Raw genomic sequence first — 24424 nt, forward strand, 5'->3', positions numbered from 1 at the left:
TTGCTTTCTCCAACTGGAAATTTCCATCAGAAAGAATGTGATGTGAAAGATTCAAAAACGTCCCGAAATCGCTGTTGGGAGGCAGGGAATTCGCTGTGCGCATGAGAGATCTCTGTAGGAGAACCAAAATGTGTATAATTACAGAGTACTACGAGGCCCTTTTCTGGCTTCGGCACACGCGCGTCCATTCTGTACGTAAATACTCGTTTAACGGAAGCTCCAACGAGGACTGCTAGTTTAGGAAACGTGGTCACTGCCATGTTTGGTCCGTAATTGGACACTGGGTCACGACAATATGCAATGGTCTGCATTCTCTCTCTTTCGCTCTCTCTCTCTCTCTGTGTGTGTGTGTGTTATGCATGTGTTCCTATGATATCAGAGCGAGGTATGCAAATTATGTCAACAGCCCACACCGACGCCCCCCCCCCCCCCCACACACACACACACACACACACACACACACACACACATCACTCCCACTGCCGTAAATAAAAACGCTGTGAACATGTGTGCAGCACATGTGGTATGAGTGCGTGTGTGTGTGTATATGTGTGTGTGTTTGGTTTAAACTCTGTAACTGTAAGCCACACAAAAGTTACTGAATCAAATCGCGTTGTGACCTGTGGAATATTCCACTGTCGCCACTCAAACACCGCCGGAGAGATCTGCGCTAACGCAATAAGGAAATGTACATTCACTCACTTCATCTACAGGAAACGCTGCAGCATGGAACGAGCCACACATACAAAACCTTGCAAAATCTAAAAGACTGGACAACGGAGAAGGCTATGAAGTGGTTTATATTTGACAAATAACACCTGCAAAGTCATGTTAAAATACATTTTCTTCAATAACAGGCTGATAAGCCTGTCAGCCAACCAGACCGATGAATATACATGCTATGAACATGTATATTAATGTTCATAGCATGTATATTGTAGTTATAGTGCCTCTCCTTGTATGTAGTATGTAATTTTTTTAAACTGAGAAAACCAAAACACACAGAGTAGTAAATCTGCCAGATATATGTCTGCAACCACCCACCATTATGAAGACAGAGACTGGTCCATAGCTCATACACGCGGACACGCACAAAAACCTCCATTAATATGGGACAAAAGGTATGTAGTTTATGTCTGAGAAGTAAAACTGAATCAGTTGGTTCTTGTGGCGGCTAACAGCTTGGCTGACAGAAGGGACACGGTTTTATCCGTGTTCTCTGGACACATAACACTCAGGCTCGTCTCCGTGTTCGGTCCGCCTGGGTCCAAACTGAAAAGTTCGCCTCAGTCCGGCCCAGTGCGTCTTAGGACACCCAGACCACGAACCAGGTGTTTGTTTTCAGGGGCCCCGTTAACATTTTAATGCTAGGACTTATAACCTCAGAAAGAATTTCCTTGACATTACAGCAGGGCTGATGGTTATTAGCTGTTTTAGGAATCCTTGCACATATTTGTGTGTGTATTGAAGCAGACTAGACACTGCTGATCAGCAGTAAGGCATATCTGTTACGCTGTTGAAAGGACATACTGCTGTTATCTTCTTTTTTCTTCTTCTTTTTCTTCACTTCCAGAGGTCTGCTACTTTGGTGTTTTTTTGGTCTGTCATGTGGGGTTTAGAGTGCGCCTCTCTCTCTCCAGCTCCAGATGTTGGAGCTCAGTATGGTTTGGGGTTTTTTTCTGTCTTTTTTCTTTTCTTTTTTTTTTTTTTTTTTGCTGTTGTTTCGGTTTTTTTCCCCCCAAATGCAGAGATCAATGGCATCCCTCTTTCGAGGAAAAACATGCCAGACAGCAAGATTCTAAATAAGGCAGAAATAACCTTGGCTCTTCCTGACACAGAGTAAATTTCCACTTTGTCTGTGTGTATGTGTGTGTGTGTGTGTGCGCGCTTGTGTGAGAGCGAGAGAGAGGGAACAGTGGGAGGTATAAGAGTGGAGAGGGTGTAAAAGGGGGGAATATACAGAGAGATAGAGAGAGAGACATAGAGAGAGAGAGAGAGAGAGAGAGAGAGAAAGAGTGAGAGAGGGAAAGAGTGAGCATACATAATGTTACATAAATTATTTGGGAGTCATGAAGACAAGATCATAAAATATTGAAAACACGTCATGTAATTTCCAATTTTGGTGAACTACAGCAACTCAGATAGGGGAACACACACATTCTCTCTAACTGTCTCTCTCTCTCTCACACACACACACAAACACTCTCATACAGAGAGGCTGTAAATTTCCGTCGAGTCAGGGGATGGCAGAGCTTAGAGAGGTCTAAACACATACAGCGCCATTCATTAGCCCAAATCTGAGGGAAACAAACTGTCTCACCTCAGATACTCAACCTGTCCTCACGACTCACCTTTCCATGACACGACACAGACATGGTTTATCCGGGCACAACTCACCTGTCTGTCACCCAACACAGACATGGTTTATCAGGACACAATTGACCTGTCTGTCACCCGAGACAGACATGGTTTATCCGGACACAATTGACCTGTCTGTCACCCGACACAGACATGGTTTATCAGGACACAATTGACCTGTCTGTTACCCAACACAGACATGGTTTATCAGGACACAACTCACCTGTCTGTCACCCAACACAGACATGGTTTATCAGGACACAATTGACCTGTCTGTCACCCGACACAGACATGGTTTATCAGGACACAATTGACCTGTCTGTCACCCGACACAGACATGGTTTATCAGGACACAACTCACCTGTCTGTCACCCGACACAGACATGGTTTATCAGGATACAATTGACCTGTCTGTCACCCAACACAGACATGGTTTATCAGGACACAACTAACATTGACTCCACTAGAGATCACTACTACCACACTACACTTTACACTACACTACACACACTGCACATTAAATCTGATCACAGCCACTTAACATTTGCATACGCATACAAAATCTATGTAACACATGCAGATTTGATTATGCATGGTAAAATATGTCATTGTGTATATATTTCCCTATATATATATATATATATATTGCTGATAGTGTGGCATGGGAGAAAAAGAATGTGACCCTGTGTACTAGGACTGAAAGGCATGATTCACTCTTCATATGAGAGAATAGGAGCATGGCCTGAGATTTGGACGAGGACATTAAAACCAGAGCCAATATGCATTTATGTTTCTGTGAAAAAAACAAAAAAAAAAACCCCAAAAGCAAAGCAAAACAAAACAATTGTCTGTGTGCCATATCTTCAGTCTGTCAGTGGAGAAACTGCTGAGACTGTGTGAGCAGGAAGGACACGGAGGCCTGTTTGGGTCAAAAAACTGCAGACTCCCCCGGGGCTGTGAACTCTCTGACCTGGTAAAGTTCCACTTAAGGACAGCTGAACTGCAGTTTATATATATATATATAAAAAAAACTTTAAAAAGTATAGAAGATGGTATATGAAAGCACACACACACACACGCACACACACACACACACACGGAGCGTGAAAGGTTAGTGTCTATGAGTCACTGAACGAACTGCAGCTCTCATTACACCAACCCCTGCAGCTCGGTCAATTCACAGACACCTTTATCTACGCGTTTCTTTCATAAGGGATGGAGAGAGAGACGGAGGGAGAGAGAGAGAGAGAGAGGAAGAAAGAGAGACGGGTGGGGGGGGGAGACAGAGAGGGAGAAAGAGGGAAAAGTTAATGGGAAATGGGGTTCCCTCTACATCATGAAGCCATCTTTAGTCTATAGAGCCTGTGACACACACACACACACACACACACTCCTAAAATAAACATGCTCTCAGCTAACATCTTACAAACTCAAACACACACACACACACACGCACACACTCCTCAAATAAACACGTTCAGAGCTAACGTCTTACAAACTCTCTCTCTCTCTCTCACACACACACACACACATACACACACAGACACACACTCAGACACTATTTGCTCATGTAAATTCTTGATGTAGTTTTGGCTGTGTGCTGCCACTCGGACGTTTTCATTCATTTCCCACTGAGAATTAAGAGTCTCTCTCTCTCTCTCCCTCTGCCTCTCTCTCTCTCTCTCTCTCTCTCTCTCCCTCTCTCTCTGCCTCTCTCTCTCTCTCTTTCTGCCACTGCTTCACAGTTTCAGGTCTCTGAACTTTTATTCTGCTCTAATGGCTTCATTCCTATGTGTCTTTTAACAGTGGTATAAAAACTCCTGGGCTTTGGATCAAATCTCTCTCTCTCTCTCTCTCTCTTTGACTCCTGCACCATGACTAAGCTAAAATGCTCAGTCCCACACCTTAACACCAGCCCTTCCGTTAGGGGCTGGGGTTGGGGGTGTTTAAATAAGTCCGTTAATGTAGGTTATTGGCATGTCAGTGGTAGTCATGTCTCCTCATGTTTCAGACTTCAAGCAGACTCTATGTTTTATATTAGACACTGTGTATGTAGGGGTAGGGGGAGAGAGAGAGAGAGAGAGAGAGAGAGGGAGGGTGTGGAGAAGGGATGGAAGGAGAGAGAAAGTTTCTAGGTTTTTTTGGATCGGTGGGCATGCGCTGGCTGTCTAGTACAGAATTCCGTAAAACTTTGTAGCAATGAAAAGTTCAGTGGGTTTGTTACTCTCTGTGGCTCACACATGAGTGTGATGCTCAGGCAGCATCCCCCCCCCCTACTACCACACACAAACACACATACACAAGCATGTAGAAGAACATGAAAACACACACACACTCACGCAGACACACTCACACGGACACACACACACACACACACACACACACTGTGTTCTGAAACCCCCTAATTTGGGTCTGGTGGTGACTGGTATAAATAGTGCTGTGTCCTTTCAGGGCAGCTCCACCAAACCATGCCTTCTTACACACACACACACACACACACATACACACACACACACACGCACGCACACACACACACACACACACACAGAAAGAAAGAGAGTGACTCCACCAAACCATGCTTTTACACACACACACACACACACACACACACACACACACAGACAGACACACAGAAAGAAAGAGAGTGACTCCACCAAACCCATGTCTTTAAATACACACTCAGGGAGGAGAGGGTTTACACACACACACACACACACACACACACATACACACACACTCAAACCCTCTCTCTCTGAGCAAAGTGCAAACAAGAGACGGAAATGCTTATTTAACTCTCTCTCTCTCTCTCTCTCCCGCCTCCCTCTCTCTCTCTCTCTCTCTCTCCCTCTGCCGCCTCCTTCTCTGTGTTTATCTTTAAATTCTCACTAAGTCAGTTTTGTCATCCTGTCTTGTCTGTCGTTCTCCTTCATGCCAGCGTCCCTGGAGCAGTCACTGGGCATTCGTTTAGGAAGACTGACAGACTCACTCACTGACTTGCCTTTTTTTCTTTCTCTCTCCTCTGCAGAGCCTTCCAAAAAACTCACACCCCACTGACTGTTACAATCCCTCTAAAACTCAAACCGGATGCCATTCTTAAAATCACAGAAACCTTGCTAAAATTATCCAGCACAAACAAACAAACAAAAAAAAAACCTTATCGTCAATGGCAGGTCTCTGTCCTCTCTCTCTCCACGTACGAGGCTTTCATTAATACCAATTCATGTTAAAAGAAGTGGTTGAAAGAAGATCTAAGACTAAGGCCATGAAATGAAAATAAAACAATAAATACAACCCCCCCCCAAAAAAAAAACAAATAAACAAACAGCAGACAGCGAAGGTTGGGGTTTAATAATAAATAGTTCGGTACTTAAACAAGACTTGGCGTACACCGGTTTGGGATGGCTTTAGAATCTGCTCCAAATGTTAGACTGTAAAACAAAAGAAATAAATCTCGCGTGCATTTGTCATGCCATACAATGCACAGGGACCTTAAGTGCATTTGTATGTTCAGACTCACATACCCATTACACGCACGCGCAAACGTGTACGTTTAGCGATGCGTACGCGAGTTCTGAATGCTTAACACAGAAATTGCTTTCTCTCTCTCACTCTACAGCTGACAGGGCATCCAAGCCACAACAAACCATGTCCAAAAGAGTGTGTGTGTGTGTGTGTGAGAGAGAGAGAGAGAGGGAGAGAGAGAGAGAGAGAGAGAGAGAGAGAGAGAGAGAGAGATGGAATTTTTTTTTTTTTTAGAGCAATAGAAAGATGAGTGAACACATCCAAAAGCTGGACACAGTTCTACCGCAGAAGCAAAGGCCAACCCTAAGCCCAGAACTGAAACAGAAACTGAAATGTCACCTTCTCCAGTCAGAGAGAGAACAGCACAGAGACTCTCTTTGTGAATGCTCTACAGACACCAGACTAAACACACACTCACACAAACACATGCACATACACACACACACACACACACGCATATATACACACAGATACACTGGCTCACTAGGGGTGTGTGATATTGACAAAAAATGTCGAATCTCGATATTTTCTGGGATTTTGTCAATAATGATAATTAGAAGATATTTTGCACCCTTCAAATATGTTTGTAAAAGTCATATATTGCACTGGCTCGCTCTTGTCAATATGATATTAATTGTCGCTTACTAATGATATTAATGGAAACAACATATTTAAAGAAAACAGGTCTTATTTATTTACTTAAAACTGAAGCATTCAAGTAAAAACAATACAAAAACATTGAAATCACCAGTGCAAGTATTACTGAGATCAAACAGTGCAAATAGGAGTAAACCATTTCAAAGTGGCTTACAGGATTTACTTTGCAAAAACCAGCAAAAACTACTGTAAAAAAGAGCATTTTAAACAGACACTTCCCCTTGATTTCCAACATAGTTTTTGAACAACATTGGTCTTTTGAAAGCCAGACCACCTCCATGCGAGTGAGGATGATCCACATCTAGCTATTAAACCTAACGATGTAGATTGCGAGGCTGGTGGTGTCTGTATTTTGTCTCCTCGGTCTGTTTGTTTGCTCATTTTTAACTTCAGTCATGCATTGTTAGGCAGCTACACTAGCTTTAAGTTGCGGTACAGTGAACATGTACGCCTACACTAGCACACCGCATGCACTCTCAATGCGCACGCGCAGCAGTATATCCTACTAGGCTACTCGACGCAGTGAATGCGTGGACTCTCAAGGCGTGTTTTTGATTGGGTTTTGAAAAGTGCGTGACATACTCGGTAATGTTAACTCACACATCGTTAAAACAACAATTAAGATATGATCACAGACGATAAATCACACACCCCTATTGCTCACACATGCATATATACACAAAGATACACTTGCTCGCTCACACACACACACGGTCTGTGGTTTACTTAGAGTTTGTAATTTTCAACGTGTGAATGCTATAATGTGAAAAATAAATACATTAATAAAACAAACCGATTATTTTTAGACTAAAAAAACATAAAGCCAACACAGGTGATCTGATTCAGCCAATGGGCGCAGCACACATTGAACTTTTGACCTTACTTTCAAGTTCTGTTAGCCAGAGCGCTAACGTAGCATTCGCGATATCATGACAGATCGTTTTTTACTTCTTAAACGTCCACGTGTGGAGACTCAATCAAAAGGAAACGAGACTTATTGTGAACCTAACAGGGTTACAGGTGGCTAGCGGTAAGTGCATGGTTTTCCCCCCCTGTTGCCTATTATGAATTTAATGCATTTGGTGGTTGAGACACACATTCTGACTCCTTATAGTCATCGCTGTGCGATACTCATTCATATAACATTAGGTCTATGGAACGGAATACTGTTGATTCATTAGTCGAGTTGCTGGTAACTGGCAGCATGAGTTTGTGATCTCAGAATCTGAGGCTGAAATGTGCACAAACCTGTGTCTGTTAATCGCTATTTGTGTGCAAGCCCTGGCCCTGGCATAATTGTGTAAAATTTTATATTCAGAGCTGTGTTTACGTAGGCTGGCTTGTGTACCTTACATCTGTATCCCATGAGCTGAATATCTCGCCTTGTGTTTAAGACAGAATGGCACTGTAACCATCGCGGAGCGGGTATTGCGTAGGCTGTGTGTGCGTGTGTGTGGATGTGTGTCGGGGGTGTTGCAGAGGGAATTAAACTGCGACGACCGGAACGTTAAAGGGAAACCCTAAATTTCAGAGCACCCTCGCGGAAAAGTGAAGTAACCCCATAGCACCGGCAAAAGAAAATCTCTGGCGCCGCCCCTGCACACACACACACACACACACACACACACACACGCACTCACTCACAGGTCATTCATGAAATCAGGACATGAACTACAGTCTAAGAACCCCTTCCTGCTGTGGGCATTTAAAACCATGTATGTTTGCACAGATTTACAAGATACAACTGAAGGTTTTCACCTAAACGAAAGTGACCACATACCCAAAAGTGGCACTTCCCCAAATAAATATCTGTGATTCTGAGAATATGGAAATGTAACCATAAAGCCTATGCCAGGAAATTCTGTCTCTTTCCACTGTCTCACTTGCTGCCTTGGGTAGTTTCCCCTGACTGCATGGGTACCCGTGCAGAAACACTGTGTTTATTTTATCTTATCTAAAGGTTTTAGGTGCTGTTATGGAGAGTGATTACCAAAAAAAAAAAAAAATCAGACCAGACATGATATTATTTTGTATTGTTTTTTTTGTTTTTTTTTATTTATTTATTTTTTAATCATAGGACAGGTAACGGTAATAAAATTTGAGAATTTGACTGTTATATACTGCTGTGTAAACTCCGTTCTGCATTTTGAAAATATTCTCCCAGTTGAATTACAATGATGCGCTATTCCAAACGTAATAACACTCTTCCTTTCTGTGTGTGTGTGTGTGTGTGACCTCAGATTGAGGTTAGATTTTGCTGGAACATGAAATAGAGCCAACAGGTTTTTAATGAGTTTTCAAGGTTTCAGTAGCTCTCACTCTTCCTCCTTTCCTCCTGTCTCCCTCCGTCTATCTCTCCCTCCCTCTGTGTCTCCATCCGACTATCTCTCCTCCTGTCTGTCTCTCCCCCTGTCTGTCTCTCCCTCTGTCTCCGTTTGTTCCAGTCCCTCACTTCACCTTAGTGAGAGTTCAGCTGGGGGTTCCGGAGTGAACTTTGACCCCCTCTGAAGCTCCTGCGGTCTGTGACCCAGGTCAGCTGAATAAACCTATACTGATGGGCTGCTCTGGTCTATGAAAAAAATGGTACTATACTGGGAAAGACTGCCTCAACTACCCCCCCCCCCCCCCCCCCCCGCCGCCCACCCCCGTCTTCTGGATCTCTCCTGAGTTCATACCAAATCTCTTTTTCTCAGAAGAAAAACTGAATTCTGTTTTTCTTATCTCCTCTATTCTCTTCAGGCTGGAGCAGTAACACAATGTCCCAAATCAACGTCCAAATGAACCAGAGGGTTGGCGCAGACTTGAAAAAAAAAGGGGGGGGGGGGATAATGTGGTAACAGAGACAGGTCTACTTGAGGCCACACAATCTGGAGAATTCACTTCAGGCTCACTGCGACCTGCAGAGGCCTCAGTGAAACACCGAAGACTCACAATATTCAAAAGAAATATCGTAAATAAAGTTATATGCACACTGTTTGCTCAGCCACTGCTTCAGAGAGGAGAAAACCGGCACAGGCCCAGCAGTAAGGGATAAAAACTAAAGTAACCAGAGGGTTGATGGTTCGAATCCCGAACATGAAGGTGCTTGATTGAGAAACTTAATCTCGAGGCTGCTCTGACATTCTGTGATCTTTGACACAGAAAGTGATGGATTTAAGTCACTCTCTGTGGGACCATCGGCTGAACGAAAAGCTAAAAGCTAAACTTATTCATTACAGCACCATTAAAATATACAATAAATGAACAGTTTACATTGGAAATACATGTACGTTATGATGTAAATGTTATCCTGACTGGTTCGCAGAGTATCCGTCTTAGTCGGCGTGACAAAGGGATAAAAATATGTGGTAACACAACGAAAAAACTGTCTATAAAAAACAGAACAGAGCTCTTGGTCGGAGCTGATGAGTGTTTTCCGCTGAGTAATACTACACGGCAGAAGCTGAAAATCTAAAATACATATGCAGAAAAAAAAAAAAAATGTTACATTCAGCCATAGTCCCTGTTGATGTTACTGGTTCCCAAAACAACATGAGAAGTCAAACAGCCGGTATTCGAATCCCACAATGACTCTCCAATGCCCTACAGTGAAGCGGACGCAACGAGGCTGGGAGAACACACTGCAAATGGTCCATGTTGGCTTTATAAGCCTGAAAGCGTGTTCAACTGCTCAAAGGCCGTAAAGATCTGAGTGGCTTGTCCAAACACAGAAGTAAGGGGGGAAAAAAAAAATAAATAAAACAGATAAGGGACTGAGAATGACGCAATTCAGAGAATCATCTAAGACACCATTATGGAGTAAGCTTCCTTTTGTCAGACCGGAGGTGCTGTTTGTTTGGTAGGAGGCTGTCTGCTAGGATAGCTGCGGAGGTGTTTGTCAGAGGAGAGGAGGTGTCTGTGAGAGCGATGCAGATGATTGTCAGAGCTGAGGAGGTGTTTGTCAGAACGAAGGAGGTGCAGTCAGAACTGAAAAGACGACTGTAAGAGTTGAGGAGGCATCTGCCGCACCTGAGGAGGTGGTAGATTTGGAGGTGGGTTGCCTACTCTATGAGCTGAGAAGGTTTTTGACTGGTGGTAGATTGTCTACTGAAAGATCTAAAGTTGTGTTTGATTGGTGCTAGATTGTCTACTGAGAGATCTAAAGTTGTGTTTGATTGGTGCTAGATTGTCTACTGAGAGATCTAAAGTTGTGTTTGATTGGTGCTAGATTGTCTACTGAAAGCGCTGAGCAGGAGGTTTGATTGGCGGTAGATTGTCAATCAAGAGAGTAAAAGTTGTGTTCCATTGGTGGTAGGTTGTCTACTGAGAGAGTTAAAGTTCAGTTTGATTGGTTGTAGGTTGTGTACTGAAAGAGCTGAAGAAGTTTTCAGCTTGTTGTAGGCTGTCTACTGGGAGAGCTGAAGAGGTTTTTGATTGGTTGTAGGTTGTTTACGCTACGAGCTGAAGAGGTTTTTCATTGGTTGTGGGTTGTTTACTCTGTGAGAGCTGAAAAGGTGTTTGATTGGTGGTAGGTTGTGTACTGTGAGAGCTGAAGAGGTGTTTGATTGGTTATAGGTTGTCTGCTGGGAGGGCTGTAGAGGTTTTTCATTGGTTGTAGGTTGTTTACTCTGTGAGCTGAGAGTTATCAGGGCTTTTCCTTAAACACATTCCTCAGCTCTTAGTAAACACAGCTCACAGTGATATGGTCTGGTCAACGCTATCAGGCTTCATTAAGAGCATGACTCAGGGGTATTAAAGAACGTGTATTCACACACAAAACACACACACACACACACACATGGCCACACTGAGACATTCTCAAACCCACACATGTGCCCACAGACAGGGTCCCCTCTGCTGTGTCTTACATCACCTGACTAAACATGCGGAAACAACAGAGCTTTAACAGAAAGCCACAATTACTCTCACCTCCCAGCTTTGTCAACTGTATATTACACAGTCTCGCATTCAGTTCTAAAAAAATCATCACATACAACTCGTCACACACACATCTCTCTCTCACACACACACACACACACACACACACACACACACACACACACACACACAATATCTATCTGTCTATCTATCTATCTATATATATATATATATACACACACACACACACACACACACACACAGACATATATATACATACATACTTACTTACATACATATACTATAGTATCCTATATACTACTATTTTACCATTTCACACCAAACATACACAGAGAACTCATAACAAGGTATAAAACACTCCATTAAACATTGTACAAAGCATATAATTTACAGCGGAAGAGACTGAAAGTGTTTGAGCTCAGTGCCGTAACTTCAATCTACTGTTACATTTTATAACGAGACCATGTCGAGCGTACGCGGGTTTCCACTCTATGTGACTTACAACCTGGCTAAATTTCGTGGAATACACATTACAAACACACACCGCTTTCCACAGGGCTTCAGACGAGAGCGAACGTGCAGCCTTACATAGAGCGAAAGCAGTAATCTGGAAAAGGGAAATGAAACAACATCTTTTTTTTTACAGCGCTCTCTTTTTTCCTCGGTCAAGTGCCTCAAAAACGTTTAGATGAACACACATCTTCTAATATGTGTCCCGGGTTAGGTTAGCTGGTTTTGGTGTATCAATTAGCTGTTGGCTAACACAGAGCTGGGGGTAGTTACGATATTTTCTGATTTGAAATTGCTCAGCAGGGAACTCTCTCTCTCTCTCTCTCTCTGTCTCTCTCTCTCTCCTTGCTTTTGATCTTGCGTTCTTATTGAAGTTGAAACACTAGTAGACTTTCCAGATTCTCACGCGCGTGCTGTGAAGACAAACACTATATAAAAAAACATTTAAAAAACATACTGCGATCCAACACAATGTTAAATTCACTTTATTAGATCTGTAGGTGTGATTTATGTCAGGTGAGTTTCATTAAAACCTGAACTGACGGTGTGAAGGACGGAGAGGGCTGATCCTAGGTCAGTTTGTTCACATGCAAGCTGCGTTCTATACAGAGATCTAAGTCAGATGGAAGTCGTTATCTGGGACCCAATGGTTTTACTGGATCTATATCGGTGGTCGGAAATAGGATTAAAGAGGGACTGGCCGTATGTTTCCATATTGTCCCTACAATTCTGTTGCTACAACACAAAATACAGCCTCATATCACTAATACAATATAACGTCAATATAAAGGACATTACAAATGTGGCAAAAATAAAACGTTTGGTCATGGTCCCGTTATTTAGCTTTTACAGGCGAACAGGACATTTTTAAATGAGCATAAAACATCTTTCATTTTGACAAAAGAGGAACGTTGTGTATCGTAAAATCTTTTTGCTCATGGGGGAGGGAAATATTAACCATAAATGTGAAAATATGAACCATGGGCCTCCGAGAGGGCCGGCGCAGGACTGAGGAGCAGCACCGTGGTTTGGTTTGGTTTGGTTTGTACCTCCTCTTCCGTTGCTAAAAGGAGGTGGGGAGGAGAGCATAAACCTCCGCTCCATATGTGATTACGGCTAATGACAGACGGAAGACGTGGGGTTTTGAGGCGGGTTTGGGCTGCTTGCTAAAGGACCACCATGGATGGTCCATCTCTTCTCTCTCTCTCTCTCTCTCTTTCTCTCTCACCCTTCTCCTTACAGCACCTCAGAAAACTAAAAAAAAAAAAAAGAAAAGAAAAGAAAAGAAAAATGTGTTTTTTCCAGTTAAACAACTTAGGCCTGATTGGGCCCCTGGGAGACACTTCAAATCCAGAAAATTCGGAAAATTAATCACAACATTGACTTTAAACCTGAGGAATGTTTTACGTGAATTCACTTCATAAAAGAGCGGAGGTAGAATGTGAATGTGCTGAATTAGACTGAACCCACTGTTTGACCCGAATAAACACATGGGTAAAACTCCCCGGACAGCTAACTTCTCAACCAGCCACTGAAAAGAGCGCGCGTTCAGCCAATTAAAGGACACCTATCACGACAGTCTCTTCATACAAGAACGCTTCATCTCTTCAGCATTTCAAACAAAATCTTTGAGGGAGGGAGGGAGGGAGGGAGGTAGGTTGGGGTGGTCTTGTTCTCCTCCAACATCAGGAGCCTTCATGTTGTCATGGTTACAGAGTTGTGTGAGCGACTCGGGCTGGAACACAGACCTGGCATTGAAGGTGGGGTTGGCGGGTTTTGGGGGGTGGGGGGGGTGGTTTTGGGGGGGGGCGGGGGGGGGTGGCGGTGGGTGTGTAAAATGTGGTCCAACAATGTACTGACATTGTTATTGTGAGTTGGCACTGACGTTCTGTGGAAACGTTTAGGCCATGTAGCGTGTCCCACAGGACTCTCCCTATATAAAACATAAAAGCGTCTGCACACACACACACACACACACACACATATATATATATATACATACATATATTCCAAAACCAGCAACCAGCAGTTATGAGTGTATATTTAAAGTTGCTATTTTGAAGCACATATTTTAGTTCCTCGTCTCCACTTGATTTTGACATGAGCAGCAGATGAGCGTAACAGAGCTGAACTGCGGTTATCTGCCCGTGAGGGGAGGGACCAGCTCCAAAAAACAAGGTACAGTCATGGCCACCGGGGCTGAACAACTCCACTTTAAAGAGATTTTTTTTTTCTTTTAACAGGCAATTACAGCGTTTCGGAGGAGGGGCCACCACTGCAAAACGCTCCTCTCTTCAAACCCCCCCCCCCCCCCCTCCCCTGACGGAGAGAAGAACGCTTAAGACTACGCCGATGTTGTTGTTTTTTAACCCTCTGGGCGAGCATCTAAAGAATCAAAAGTAAACAAACTAACAAATAAAAGAAAGACAGGTGAGACAGGTGGTAGGAGTCCTGCTGTGATCATATTTGTTTTTTACGATATTACTTGGTGAAACCTCATGAGAAAAAAAAACCCTTGGAGAAGCTTTTTTTTCAAGGTCCAAATTGACTGTATGTGTTTTGTTTTTGTTTGGTTTGTTTGTTTGTTTCTGAGATAACAATGAACAACAAAATGACTTGCTCACGAATGTGCATCAGACAGGAGTTTTCTACACTGAAGGAGCGAAGTGCACCCCCCCCCCCCCCCCAAAAAAAAAAAAAAGGATACGGAAGTGGTCTCATATTTTCTGATAAAAACAACAGTGGGGTTATTTGTGGTTGCGTGTCGTTCATGCGTGCGTTCGTATTTGACGTTGGACTTCTGAAGGTTGATATTTCCTTCGTCGGCTGGTTTTCGAGGCCTGGAGCGGAAGTTGCCGTTCTTAATAGTTTTCAAGATGTTTGTCTCCAAGCACTGAAGCTTTGGCAGATGTGAGATACCACACCTTACATAGTTCTTTCAGCCCAAAGAAAACTTCACAGATGTTCCCCTGCCAAAAATGCGACTCGGACTCAAATGTTCTCTCTCCGGCTCTCTCTCTGTTATTTCTCTCTCTTTCTTAGGACAACAGCAGATAATCCTGAAAACTTCATGGGTTTCGGATATAAGACACACTGACAGTAAGATATAAGTTGTGTGCAGATGTAAGTATGTCTGCAGTCTAGACAGTTTATTTACTTACTGCAGCATGGACAACAATATTCTTTTTTTTTTCCAAAGAAACATGGACAACAATATTCTCTTTTTCCAAAGAACAAGCGTTTTGGACCTGCCTCTCCTGTTGAGTAATACTGTTCAAATACTTCATCCTTCCAGAAGGAGAGAGAGGGAGAGAAAGAGAGAGAGGGAGTGAGTGAGAGAGAGAATGTGAGTGAGAAAGAGAGAGAGAGAGGGAGAGAGAGAGAGAGAGAGGGGAGGGGGGGCATAGGAAAACTTCCAATAACAGAGGAATTATTCCAAATTAGTCACTGTTAGTCCAAATGGGCCTTTTCCTGGTTTCTTTTTTTCCCCCCTTTTGAAAATGGTGAAAACAATGGCGTTTGGCATTTGATCGTTAATTGAGTGTAGCAATTTGGACAATTACATAAATTCATGACTTTGAACAAACATCTTCTGGCATCTGCCAAGAGGAACGCGTACCATCTCTGTGCCAACGATATTTGACTAACAGCGCACCTCTGCCTGAACGCGCACCCTGGACACGACCGTTCGCCTGTTTTAAACCGCTGACAGGGAACAGAGTGTGTTCATCTTTTTGACACTTGGGTTCATGAGGCCCTTTACCTCAGTATATTACCATGACTTTTTAATGGTTTTTTTATATGTATTTTCTTGTGTTTGTATTGAATCGTTACTGAAATTACCAATAATGAACTGAAATTCACACACTGAACGATCGGCCAACAATGGTAGATGTGTTGGTAATAAATTTCCAACTCAGTGATTGGCAGGAAAAAAGAGAAGGTTTTTTTTCTGTTTGCAGAGAAGTGCAGAGTTTTCTGAGTGATGTGTAATGATGATGACTGCACTGTCACTGCCTCTCACTGCCTCTCACTGTTTCTCACTGCCTCTCACTGTTTCTCACTGTTTCTCACTGCCTCTCACTGCCTCTCACTGTTTCTCACTGTCTCTCACTGCCTCTTACTTTTTTTCACTGCTTCTCACTGCCTCTCACTGTTTCTCACTGCTTCTCACTGCCTCTCACTGTCTCTCACTGTTTCTCACTGTTTCTCACTGCCTCTCACTGTTTCTCACTGTCTCTCACTGCCTCTTACTTTTTTTCACTGCTTCTCACTGCCTCTCACTGTTTCTCACTGTCTCTCACTGCCTCTCACTGTTTCTCACTGCTTCTCACCGCCTCTCACGGTTTCTCAGTGGCTCTCACTGTTTCTCACTGGTGGTGGGAGGAAGTAGCCATTGTTCCTACGGGTCCTTTAGACAGAGGTGTGTCAGGCTTGTTTTACTTAATTAGTGAGAGAGTCAAGAGGAGAGAATTTCCCCTTCAAAAATGTCTGTATTGTTTTTGTATGAACATATGACAGTCGGGGGGGAAAAAAAAGGGACTCTCACTTTTAAGTCAGACAAGTTCTCTTGATGTCCTACCAGGGGTTCATAGAGGAGCTGATACAATCTGATACAGGACTCCTCACTTCACGGTCATTTAGACATAGTCTCTGACAGGCTGTAGCTGTACACACACACACACACACACCTACACACACACACACACACACAGACACACACACACACATACATACACATACACACATACACACATACACACACACACACACACACACATACATAGACACACACATATCTCCTTGAGGTTTCCTGGAAGCATTCATCCTTGGTCCACTCATGTGAAAGCTATTTTGTTTTTATTGACCTTAAACAATTTTAACAGGCAAGAGTAAACATGTAAATAACAACAGAACCAGACAGGAGGTGTACTAGGGTGGAGCTTTGAGTTTCAGGCCAGAGAAATGACCACACAGAGGGATAAAACTCATACCAACGCCTGGGTGTCAAACCAGCAGACCGTCTGTGTGTGTGTGTGTGTGTGTGTGTGTGTGTGTGTGCGTGCGTGTGCATGTTCACTCACATGAGCTCTATGTCAGCTGACACAAGAACTCATTGCCCCTACTTAAACTCTCAACTATAATTTCAAACCTGTTTAAATTCATTTAAAGTACATTTAATCTCAAATGAACCAAGTCTGCCATTTCAGCTTGGTCATGTTTTGATTTTTTTTTTTAAATAATTTCATGAGATCGGTTCGGTTCCAATGGGGGGGGGGTTACATTCAGATCTCTCCTGTAACCTGGCAACTCAACGACATAAAGCAAACCCTATTCTTTATGACTGACAGATCCCCATGCCAGCTTCCTGTCTCGTTTCCAAAGGGACCCGCCCACCCATGTGGGCCAAGATTCAATTGGAAGTGAGAAAGCCAATCAATAAAACTGTCAAGTTGTGAGGAGAGCCAGACAGAATAAATAAAAATAAAAAAGTAAAGTAAAATCTATGCCTCACTTTTCATATTTTCAAACAGGAAGAATGAGAGTGCCGAGTTGGCATGAGAGAGAATCAGCAGGACATGCCAAAAATCACACCTCTGTGACTGGAACAGTTGACTACAGCTGACTACTGCTGTACAACGCTATCTGTCCTTCATCTGAATTTCCATAGGCCAGTGTGTGTGTGTGTGTGTGTGCGCATATCATATAACATAATTACTTTTTGTTACCCCTATATTTATGTTCTTGGCCTGTAACTATAGGGTCTAAGCTCTTCTGACTTTACAGTGTGTGTGTGTATGTGTGTGTATGTATGTATGTGTGTGTGTGTGTGTGTGTGTATGTGTTATGGGATATGAGAGAGTGAATGGGATAGAGAGCATGAAAGTGTACACCTGCTTTTCTCTCTTCCATTCTCTTCAGCTCAGTCTCCCTGTTTCACACACACACACACACACACACACACACACACACTCATTCTCTGCCATTCACTTTCCCTCCATCAACATCTGTCTCTTACACGAGTCCTCACTCCCATTCTCTCTCTCTCTCTCTCACACACACACAAACACAGGGTTAATCATGTGTTGGTGGTCATGTAGTGTCAGGCTATACTCACTTTGTTCAATGAGACGTTCTCACATATTCATATATTAGTCCTTCTGTGTGTGTGTATGTGTGTGTGTGTGTGTGTGTGTGTGAGAGAGAGAGAGAGAGAGAGAGCGCTTACCTCAAATGGCTTTTTGTGAGAGAAAAGAAATAATAAATTTCAGTGTGTGAGTTAGTTTTGACAATCAGAGCTCCTTCATACAGTATGATTAATGGCAGGTCTAATAAGCTGCAGGGAAAAACACACACACACACACACACACACACACACACACACACATTCAGACACACACACACGCATGCACGCACACACACACACACATTCAGACACACACACACACACACACACACCTTAGTCTGTCTGGAGACAGGGGGAGTGTTTCTGAGCATCACTGACGTGCTTTTCTCTCATACAGTCAAAACATTCCACAGATACCATAGCATCCTGGCCGCTCACAGAGCTCACATTCAACAGGCAAGAGAAGAGAAGAGGAAAGAAGAGAAGAGAAGAGAGGAGCAGAGAAGAGAAGAGAGGTGCAGAGAAGAGCAGAGGAGAGAAGGAGAGGGAGAGGGAGAGGGAGGCATCTTATTGTGGTTTAGGCTGCACAGTCTGCAGGAATGGTGGCTAATTTTCAACAGTAAACACACATAGAGACAACAACCACAACCAACAACCACTCGTCCTCCCTCTTATCACGACAACTACAGAATTACTGAGAGAGTCAGACAGCACACACACACACACACACAGACACGCACACAGACACACACACACACCACACACACACACACACAGACACGCACACACACATAGACACACACACAGTGTTATAGCTGCTGGTTTTTCTTGTCTGTGTTAAGCCTTAAGGTGTGTGTTTGTGTGTTTGTGTGTGTGTGCGTGCGTGTGCGTGCACAGCGCATGGGTACTATCTGTGTGGAAACATGCCTGTGTGTGTGTGTACTGTAAGATTACTTAGTCGTTTTTCTTGTTGTGAGGGGTAAATGAATGAATATGTGTGTGTGCAGGCATGAAAGTAACTCCCGTTTGTGGTACTGAACATCATGCACATCTCTCTCTCTCTCTGTCTGTCTTTCCCTGTGTGTGTGTGTGTGTGTGTGTGTGTGTGTGTGTGTGTGTGTGTGTGTGCGCACGCTCAGTAAAACTGTGGAAACCCAATACGACCTGAAGGATTACAAGCTGATTACACAAAGTCCTGATCCAGACATTAGTCACATTATTTCAGAGAGGCCAAATTAACAAAACACACACACACAAACACACACACAGAGAAAGAGAGAGAGAGATTCTAGCATAAGGACAGATGGAGAGAAGATGAACACTCTTGGAGGAAAAGATGAGAAGACTGAATGTGGAACGTATTGACACTCTGTTCTCCACTACAACACCACAGTACATTTCAGCGTAAACATTAACTGGGATCTTCCTTCATATATCATCATACCTTACGACACAGTAAAGATTCTCTCTCTCTCTCTCTCTCTCTCTCCAGGTTCCCCCCTTCTTCTCGCTCAGACCAATCAAGGTCCTTTCGCCTTATGTTACCTTGAGTGACTTTAGAGGGACGTATTCATAACTTTCCCATAACATACAATCCGCTGAGAAAATACTTTCACTCACGTAAAGAAAAAAAAAAAAAACATTAAATCCATTAAGCTTGCCGTATTTCGGCATGCTGTTCACCACCACAGCCGCTCACATGAAACACACGCTGTACATGCCGCCAGCCCTAAGTCACCCGCTGAGTCTAACCAAACATAACACAGAAATATTTCCAAACACAGATCATTCATACAATGACGATTAACACAGCTAGCCCATTTTCTCAGTCCTCTGAATAACCGAGATGAACTGTCGGGCAGAGCAGTGCAGACAGACTGAAAAACAGGCCACGAACTCTCAAAGAATGATGATGAAAATCGATCGGTTTACCCGCAAGTGTCAGAGCAACACAATTAAAAGACTGGTTTAAATCTGGCGTCGGTTAAGATACGAATACCCAAGTGATGAGTGGGGTCAGACTACAGTTTTAAACAGTGTGTTTAGGTCTCAGAAATACGAATCAACTAAGTTAAGCGACAGGTGGCCGTATGCAAAGCAGCTCTCATCCAAACATATAGACTAACACACACACACAGAGGGAGAGAAAGAGAGAGAGAGAGAGAGATTAGAATAAAAAACAACTGCATCGTACTTGCACCTGCATATTCGTGCAGGCATAGTTGAAGATTTGCACATTCATTTCCTGTGACCTCTTTAAACTCATTCACTCATAACACGTTGACAACCGCGATGACAGCCCGAAGAATCTGTGCTATTTTGGAAGAATTTAGTGAAGATGCCGCGACCGCATTCGAACCTTCGATTAATAGAATATATTAAAAAAAATATATTTTATATCGTTGCGTGAAGTTTGGGGGTGGGGGCGACAGCAGTAAAGACTCGTTAACCTGCTGTAACACGTCGTCAAACTAAGAGTTGAAAACCCACAACAGACCCGAAATCTGGAAAAGTAAGCCACAGCGGAAATTTTGCACACGTTGATACTGCTTAAAAACATCACTTAAAACAACTTCGCCAGAGGTACCCAAAAAGGAAAAAAAAAAAAGAAAAGAAAAAAAGACTTTGGTTCTTACCGAGATAACGACGGATTTCAAGCAGAACTTTAGGGGGTCCTCCGTTCAACTGGTAAACCAGCGAACCGAAGCAGAAGAGAAACAGTGTAGCCATGCAGAAACCATAATCGCGCAGAGAGAAACGAAGCCAAATCGCAGAAAACCAGTGGACTGTCTTGTTGTTCCGATCTCTACTGTGATTAGGAGTCTGGTTGTTTTGACGGGGGCTGCTGTTGTAATTCTTCATCGTCTCCTCACATGGAACCGCCGAGAATGGTGGTCATCCATCCGCCTTTGGAGAGAGAAACTTTTTGCATTGATAGCATTTAAGAAAACGCGAACTCCGCTGAAGACAGATATGACAAACGCCCACCCAGGCTACGAGTCGCTAGGCTTCCTTAGGGTCGTCCTCTTGTCTCGCTTTCGCTAAGTTATAACTGCGAATGCAATAGAGAATCCATCCTTCCTCTCCGTTTTTCGGGTTGGTAGCGGTGTCAGATTACTGAACGTTTATGAAAAAAAAAAAGTTAGGGGTAGGCTGCACCCAAATGCGAAGTACTACTCTCGCAAAACAGCGACCTCCTGTGGTTGATTTTTTTTTTATAAATTTCTGTGGATACTAGTAGGCCGTTGAGATTAGCTCAACCAGTGAATGTAACTCCTCTGTATTATTCAAGGATTCTTAATAACGGCTTGACGGGGACGCAAGAGTCAGTGAAACGGTAATTTCTGAAACCATCCGGACTCTCAAAAGACCCACTCGAGCCCGAAGATTTACTCCTATACGAGTACACCAATCCACATATGAAGTTTTACCATTTTACTCATAATACCTCATCCCGGTAGATCACGACAGATGTTGAATACAGACTTTTAAATACCAGGCGAATTGATCAAAGGTTTTCCTGACCCGAATATGGCCCAAAGGCTTTAGAGTAATTGTCTGGGAGTGGCTGGGTCGTTGGCAGGCTGACAGACACGAGCTCTCACCGTCTCTGCTCTCCTATTAAGAGAAAGTTGTACCTTTCTCTTGCTCTCTATGTGCGCTGTCCTGTCATTAGGCCGTTACAGAAAAGGCCGCAGTAAGTATTAGTAAGTAGCCTACTTGAGAGTACTAGTAAACTTGTAACTACGGTAAGAACTGTAATAACACAACAAGTCTATTCCTTTCATCACTAAATCTATAGTATATGATGGTTCTGTTACAGCTGTTGAACAAATAAATAATAAATAAAAGCATAATTAAAACTCCAATCAAAACAGCCGTTACTTTTCTGTGGCTCAATACGCAATGATTGCTCAGTCATACTGACGGAGATTTGAAGACATTTTGACTATCTTGGTGAAATTGTTTTTTGGTTTCGTTCGTAATTCTTATTTAATGAAACAAAATAACATGTTGGTTAACTGAATTAAATATCCGGCCACGAAGAAAACAGCACCAGTGTTTTATCATGTGTTAATAGTCCTTGCTGTCGCTTTCGCGCCTCTGCGTGTTTTGATTGCATGTTAGAACGTAAGGTGATACGCGAATGCTGAGTTATTAAGCTATAAAAATATCAGCAATTTTAAGCATGGTGAAATTTCATAGCAACATGTCACCACCAGCACAAATTTTCATTTTTTTTTTCCCTTGAGTCGATTTTGCTTTGCAGTAGCCATTATCGCTTTGACTGTTGGTTTCGCTTTAAATCCGCAGTTTGTCGTTCCATGTTTGTATAGGCCTCGTTCATCCATCAAGAGTTTTTGTTCTAAATTCATTATAGGGTCTGACAAGAGGTAGTCTATGTGTCTAAGCTTCTAGAAAGTGTAACCGGAGAGATTCAACCCTAAAGCTGAGGAAACGGGCAATCAAACGTGCTCGGAGATGTAGGGAAGAATTGGTTGACGTTATGGGCCCTGAAGGTTCATGAAATTAACCGTTCGTTTTTCTCGTCAATGTGGTTCCATAGACAAGTCTGTCTTGAAATGTGTGTGCAAGCAAAATGAAATTTATAACCTCACATCGACACATTAGATGGCTTGGGGTATGGCCTACAAAACAGAGAGAGAGAAAGAGAAAGAGAGAGACCAGCAAAACAGTGCAGAATGCCAAGAGAAATTTTTATTATACTGTGGAGTGACAAATAGTTTTAGACATATTCTTTTGTTTCAGTACACAAGCAAAATCTTTATAGACAATCATTAACTAGTTGAAACCAGATAAAATCGTTTGTACACATGTATTTTACAATAGATATTGTAGAATGTCACCAGCTAAAGCAATATGCAAAATAAAACCAAAAAAAGAAAAAAAAAAAAACGATAACAAAAAAAACCAGGGTATTGCTTATTCTCGTATAGTACAGCTAATAATTACAGTTGATATGAAAAGCAAAAAAAAAAAAATAAGTTATTTAAATATCAATTACATGTACAGAATGTGCAACATCTGTTAATCATTTTATATATCTAATTATGGTTCTTTTATTTATTTATTTTCAAGAAATGCAAAACCATTGGAAGTAATTAATTGGCAGTCGTTAATTAATCGATGGGTGATTAGATATTGTTCTTACATTAGCAAATTGGCATTGGGAACTCAGACGTCCTACTCAGTGATCTGAAAACATACATTAGAAATTTTCTCTCTCTTTACATCACCTGAAAACAAGTGTCCACTTACGGACTAACAAAGTAAGCTCCAATATTGTCATTTTTTTCCATTAAATCTTTTCCTCAAAAATGAAAAAAGAAATTCAAACAAACAAAAAGTTTTACCTCTAAAGTGCTTTTAACAGTAACAGTAATGTCATAAAACATGTTTTTTTGTTTTGTTTTGTTTTGTTTTGTTTGTTTTTTTGTTTTTTAATTTGAATTTTACTTTATGCAAGAGAGGAAGAAAAATCCTCACAGTTCACAGAACACCACTTTTGATTAAAGAGGAACGACAACAACAACAACAAAAAAAAAAGGCATCATAATTTTGATTAATGAAACTCCTTCAAAATCTCTCCTTTTTTTAAAAAAAAAAACCCAAAACAAAACAAAACAAAAAATCCACTGTTTAAAAAACGAATCGTGTTAAATCTGTGCACCACGCTACTGCCTGTGTGAACTGTGCTGTTTTCGATCAAATTAATTAGAGTGCACTCCATATTTGGGGGGGGGGGGTAAAGAACACCCTGAATTTAATATTATCTTTGATCCCATCACATAAAAAAAAAAAAAAAAAAGAGTATGGATAAAAACCACAGTTCATCCAACAGTTACTGTGTATTGCCTTGGTATATTTCAACTACAAGTGTCTACATGAAAAACTCGTGAGGAACTGTGTCGAACGCTACGAGTCCTTTGAGATTCCCCGGCTGACGTCAGCTGGTCTCTAATATCGAGCATTTGTGAGGGGCAAACCCGCGACCGCATGACGTCATAAAACGGCGAAACCGCGTTGACAGCTGTCCTCAACTTCGTCAGAGCGTTGAGAGAACTGCCCTTAGCCCAGACTCCCCGTGAAACTCAAAGCGTCTCAGACATCTGTTCTTGAGTGCTACTGACTGTAATCGACAACAGCTAATGCATGTGGGCTCTATCCGCCCCCCCCCCCCCCCCCCCCCAGCGTAGGGATCAGTGAGTGTGACTGACTGAGAGTCAACATCTGGACACCCCCGCCGCCTCCCCCCCAAAACCACCCAACCATGACATTATGATATAACAGCCCATGTGTTTGCCCTCTGCCTATCTCAATGCACACTGATACGAACAGCTTGGAAAAACA

General features: G+C 42.6%; 1 protein-coding gene across 1 annotated transcript in view; it reads right to left on the reverse strand.

Annotated features, from left to right (window-relative positions):
- Positions 1-20914, reverse strand: part of usta (uronyl 2-sulfotransferase a) — a 57388-nt gene extending 36474 nt beyond the window's left edge. The window contains exon 1 of the mRNA XM_030772942.1: positions 20689-20914. Within this exon, the coding sequence (XP_030628802.1) occupies positions 20689-20914 (226 nt within the window). The remainder of the gene's footprint in view (positions 1-20688) is intronic.
- Positions 20915-24424: the final 3510 nt, after the last annotated feature.

The sequence above is a fragment of the Chanos chanos genome, chromosome 4, assembly GCF_902362185.1.
Source record: "Chanos chanos chromosome 4, fChaCha1.1, whole genome shotgun sequence".
NCBI classification, from domain to species: domain Eukaryota; kingdom Metazoa; phylum Chordata; class Actinopteri; order Gonorynchiformes; family Chanidae; genus Chanos; species Chanos chanos.